At 46.9% G+C, this 6,000-nt stretch overlaps 1 protein-coding gene across 1 annotated transcript in view; it reads right to left on the minus strand.

Annotated features, from left to right (window-relative positions):
* wdr70 (WD repeat domain 70) overlaps positions 1–6,000 on the minus strand; it is a 213,252-nt gene that overhangs the window by 40,784 nt on the left and 166,468 nt on the right. Inside the window, 1 exon segment of the mRNA XM_084325151.1 lies at positions 1,675–1,775. Coding sequence (XP_084181277.1) covers positions 1,675–1,775 — 101 coding nt within the window.

The raw sequence follows: 6,000 nt of genomic DNA on the forward strand, positions 1-6,000 counted from the left end.
ATAGACCTCTCCTTAGCACACTAGGAACATGTAGAGTTGACCTCTCCGTAACACATTGACTGCCAGCAGCAGGGGGCGCTGATCCCCCTTCACCATGCAAGTCAATGCATATAGTTTTAGAATGGCAGATTTGCGAGTGCTTAAAATATATCTTATATTATAGCTATGGGTCTAATACACCCGTCGATTGTCAGTGAGTTGCTTCCAGTCAACATGCACAAAACAGATTGTTTTTTCATCCGTACATTTCCGTTTTATACCGTTTTGAATATGAGTATAGTTTTGGTGATTCTTAGTAATCCCAGGAAAAGACGCGATAATAGCGTTTTAGTGGAATACACTAATTATCACGTTGTCATTTTTCGCCTGATTATCGAATCTCCCTGAAATCAACGCTAGATTATCATTATTATATCTCCTCGTGCATACATGAAATGGCCCTCGTAACGCCCCCCCCCCCCCCCACGGCAGCCAACAGTAGAAAGCACAACACGGTCCACACAGATAGCTTTGATCGCGGGAGAAAGAAATATCAGATCAACGCAAGGTTTTATATATAGAGTCCTAATTAAAAAAAAATTATCCAATTATCTGATCGCCATTCCAGTTATCCACAGCGATCCTGTCCCCGACATTACAGAGTGTTACACATGAACGGGCGGGCGGGGTTAGTGTTCCATGCCATCGTTGTAAAGGCCTGCCTCGCCCGAGTATTTAAACCCCGCCCCCACAGCTAAGATCGGCTCAGAAAACACACCAGACCGTTTCCAATGAAGTGCAATAGCTCTGCAAGGCAGTAGAGGGCGGTGTTGACCGTCTGCCAGCTCAGACAGGGTCTGAAGGGTCTGCAGAGGCTGCAGCCATGAATTATGAATAGATATAGCTAATAAAAGAAATAATCATAAAAACGAGTTAACTCGTTTTTGGCGATATTCGCATGGCGGGCAATAACGAGTATACTCATTCTTGGCAATTAATGTGTTAACACGCTAGGAACATGAAGAGTTGACCTCTCCTTAACACGCTAGGGACATGTAGAGTTGACCTCTCCTTAACACGCTAGGAACATGTAGAGTTGACCTCTCCTTAACACGCTAGGAACATGTAGAGTTGACCTCTCCTTAACACGCTAGGAACATGAAGAGTTGACCTCTCCTTAACACGCTAGGAACATGAAGAGTTGACCTCTCCTTAACACGCTAGGAACATGTAGAGTTGACCTCTCCTTAACACGCTAGGGACATGTAGAGTTGACCTCTCCTTAACACGCTAGGGACATGTAGAGTTGACCTCTCCTTAACACGCTAGGAACATGGATAGCTTTAAAAAACAGCTCAAGACCTATTTTATACTCTTGCTTTTAGCTGATTTTAAAATTCCTGTTGTCATTTATGCTTTTTAGCTATTTTCATAATCATGTTTTGCTATTTTTTTGTTTGTGGTTTTAAACTCCTGCTTTTATTTTCTTTACTTTTTTTTGCTTTATTGTCAAATCTTGTGTTTCTATTTTATTTATTTTTTGCTCTGTTAAGCACTTTGAGCTGCATTCTATGTATGAAAGGTGCTATATAAATAAAGATTATTATTATTATTATTATTATTATTATTATTATTATTATCAAGAGTTGACTTCTCCTTAGCACGCTAGGGACTGAATAGTTGGGGGAAGCTCACCTGTGGCTTTTGATGGGGTCGTAGTACACCTTGGCCAGGCCGTTCGCTGTGCCCACCATGATCTGGTTCAGCTTGGGGTGCCAAAGGCATCGCACAACACTCTGGAACAACAACAACAACAACGACAACAAAATGTGCACAGATGAGTTGCAGCCGGGAGATGCTGTGAAATGACTGTATGGTAGTAACTATATCACTTTCAGGAGATTGAAAGGGGATTTAACTCTTGGCTAGAGGAGGTTCATAGGTCATAGGCTTTAGGCACGGGGCATGAAAGCCTATAGAGTGGGTTCCTTTGTAACAGCACTCCCATTAGAGAGGCTGTGTGGTACTTAACCCTTTCACTGCCACACTGCAGAATGTTAACCTTTCACTACCACACACCACAGATGGTTAACAGTGAAAGGGTTAAACATTTTGCATTGTGGTAGTGAAAGGGTTAATAGGTTGTCGCTGAGCACTGACTCCTCCCACCTGACTGACTCCTCCCACCTGGCTGGCTCCTCCCATCTGACTGGCTCCTCCCGCCTGGCTGGTTCCCGGCTGCATGTGTACTGCTACGCTTCGCTGGCTTCATATCACAGTCCAGCAAATTAACATATAGGCAGAGACAAATCTTCCGGGGCGACGGGCGGCCCGTAAATTTTATTTTACTTCCTCAGAAGCATTTTATATATTACTATTAACATAAAAATCCAAGCCACTTATTTATCCAACACTTACCCTGAAGTTGTTGAAATGGAATATTTTCCATTAAATTGGAGAGTCTGGTCTGTCTGTTTACTGGGGACTGACATCTTGATTAGAATGTGAAATGTGTAATTTTTTTTACTACAAGTCGAATTTGATTGACCGCCATGGCAGGCCTGGATGTTATGTTCAAGTAATATGAAATGAGCGGCTGGGTGGCGCAGCAAACATTGCACTCGTCACCAAATCCGACTGTCGGCATTGCCTCCGGCTTGGGCCGGCTGTCATACTGGCTCAATTGGCAGAGTCAGTGGGTGGAAGTCGATGGGTGGTAATCTGGACGTTGTGGACAGCGACTCCTACAGGTCGGTTGGGGACGCCTGCACAGCAGAGACAGGAAATAGCGGGGGTAGTGTGAGCCACCCACACGTTACACCTCGCCAATGAGAGTCCGCGCTGGCAGGTGAAAAGCTGTGACAGGCTGCCTCCTCGTGTACCGGAGGGGACACGTGATGCAAGGCTTCTATCCTCCCTACGACCGACCTGTGGGGGGCATATGCGAGCAACGTTCAAGACAGGGGAGGGGAGAAAACATTTTAAAAATAAGGAGAAAAAGTGGATACAAAAAAAATAATAATATGAAATGCTTCCGAGTAGGTAAAATAAAATGACATGGCGTGTACCGTCGCCCAGGGAGGTCAAAGGTTAGCATCAGTGTTTAATTTGCCTGGCTGTGATATGAAGCTAGCAAAGTGCAGTGGTATTGTGCTACTGTCTGGAGGTGCAGTGTGGAGGTGTCCCAGTGGGTCCATACTATTCTAGGTACAGTATTGTGCTACTGGAGGTATGGGAACATACTATTCTAATAATAATAATAATTATTATAATAATAATAATAATTCGCTTTACAATGTAGGGTGGAAATGGCCTCCTTCACCACCACTGGCAGCACCAAAACCTTGGGCTACGCAGGCTCAATGGCTACCATACACTGGCAGGAGTGAGACCACACTGGTCTAGGTACAGTGTTGTTACTGGAGGAGTGAGACCACACTGGTCTAGGTACAGTGTTACTGGAGGAGTGAGACCACACTAGTCTAGGTACAGTGTTACTGGAGGAGTGAGACCACACTGGTCTAGGTACAGTGTTACTGGAGGAGTGAGACCACACTAGTCTAGGTACAGTGTTACTGGAGGAGTGAGACCACACTGGTCTAGGTACAGTGTTACTGGAGGAGTGAGACCACACTGGTCTAGGTACAGTGTTACTGGAGGAGTGAGACCACACTAGTCTAGGTACAGTGTTACTGGAGGAGTGAGACCACACTAGTCTAGGTACAGTGTTACTGGAGGAGTGAGACCACACTAGTCTAGGTACAGTGTTACTGGAGGAGTGAGACCACACTGGTCTAGGTACAGTGTTACTGGAGGAGAGAGACCACACTGGTCTAGGTACAGTGTTACTGGAGGAGGAGTGAGACCACACTGGTCTAGGTACAGTGTTACTGGAGGAGGAGTGAGACCACACTGGTCTAGGTACAGTGTTACTGGAGGAGTGAGACCACACTAGTCTAGGTACAGTGTTGTGTTACTGGAGGAGTGAGACCACACTGGTCTAGGTACAGTGTTACTGGAGGAGTGAGACCACACTGGTCTAGGTACAGTGTTACTGGAGGAGTGAGACCACACTGGTCTAGGTACAGTGTTACTGGAGGAGGAGTGAGACCACACTGGTCTAGGTACAGTGTTACTGGAGGAGTGAGACCACACTAGTCTAGGTACAGTGTTACTGGAGGAGTGAGACCACACTGGTCTAGGTACAGTGTTACTGGAGGAGTGAGACCACACTGGTCTAGGTACAGTGTTACTGGAGGAGAGAGACCACACTGGTCTAGGTACAGTGTTACTGGAGGAGTGAGACCACACTAGTCTAGGTACAGTGTTACTGGAGGAGTGAGACCACATTGGTCTAGGTACAGTGTTACTGGAGGAGTGAGACCACACTGGTCTAGGTACAGTGTTACTGGAGGAGTGAGACCACACTAGTCTAGGTACAGTGTTACTGGAGGAGTGAGACCACACTGGTCTAGGTACAGTGTTACTGGAGGAGTGAGACCACACTAGTCTAGGTACAGTGTTACTGGAGGAGTGAGACCACACTGGTCTAGGTACAGTGTTACTGGAGGAGTGAGACCACACTGGTCTAGGTACAGTGTTACTGGAGGAGTGAGACCACACTAGTCTAGGTACAGTGTTACTGGAGGAGGAGTGAGACCACACTGGTCTAGGTACAGTGTTACTGGAGGAGGAGTGAGACCACACTGGTCTAGGTACAGTGTTACTGGAGGAGTGAGACCACACTGGTCTAGGTACAGTGTTACTGGAGGAGTGAGACCACACTGGTCTAGGTACAGTGTTACTGGAGGAGTGAGACCACACTGGTTTAGGTACAGTGTTACTGGAGGAGTGAGACCACACTAGTCTAGGTACAGTGTTACTGGAGGAGTGAGACCACACTGGTCTAGGTACAGTGTTACTGGAGGAGTGAGACCACACTGGTCTAGGTACAGTGTTACTGGAGGAGGAGTGAGACCACACTGGTCTAGGTACAGTGTTACTGGAGGAGTGAGACCACACTAGTCTAGGTACAGTGTTACTGGAGGAGGAGTGAGACCACATTGGTCTAGGTACAGTGTTACTGGAGGAGTGAGACCACACTGGTCTAGGTACAGTGTTACTGGAGGAGTGAGACCACACTAGTCTAGGTACAGTGTTACTGGAGGAGTGAGACCACACTAGTCTAGGTACAGTGTTACTGGAGGAGTGAGACCACACTAGTCTAGGTACAGTGTTACTGGAGGAGTGAGACCACACTAGTCTAGGTACAGTGTTACTGGAGGAGTGAGACCACACTGGTCTAGGTACAGTGTTACTGGAGGAGTGAGACCACACTAGTCTAGGTACAGTGTTACTGGAGGAGTGAGACCACACTAGTCTAGGTACAGTGTTACTGGAGGAGTGAGACCACACTAGTCTAGGTACAGTGTTACTGGAGGAGTGAGACCACACTAGTCTAGGTACAGTGTTACTGGAGGAGTGAGACCACACTGGTCTAGGTACAGTGTTACTGGAGGAGTGAGACCACACTGGTCTAGGTACAGTGTTACTGGAGGAGTGAGACCACACTGGTCTAGGTACAGTGTTACTGGAGGAGTGAGACCACACTGGTCTAGGTACAGTGTTACTGGAGGAGTGAGACCACACTGGTCTAGGTACAGTGTTACTGGAGGAGTGAGACCACACTGGTCTAGGTACAGTGTTACTGGAGGAGGAGTGAGACCACACTGGTCTAGGTACAGTGTTACTGGAGGAGTGAGACCACACTAGTCTAGGTACAGTGTTACTGGAGGAGTGAGACCACACTGGTCTAGGTACAGTGTTACTGGAGGAGTGAGACCACACTAGTCTAGGTACAGTGTTACTGGAGGAGTGAGACTACACTGGTCTAGGTACAGTGTTACTGGAGGAGTGAGACCACACTAGTCTAGGTACAGTGTTACTGGAGGAGTGAGACCACACTAGTCTAGGTACAGTGTTACTGGAGGAGTGAGACCACACTAGTCTAGGTACAGTGTT

This window comes from Notolepis coatsorum, assembly GCF_963971535.1.
Source record: "Notolepis coatsorum genome assembly, chromosome: 11".
Classification (NCBI taxonomy): domain Eukaryota; kingdom Metazoa; phylum Chordata; class Actinopteri; order Aulopiformes; family Paralepididae; genus Notolepis; species Notolepis coatsorum.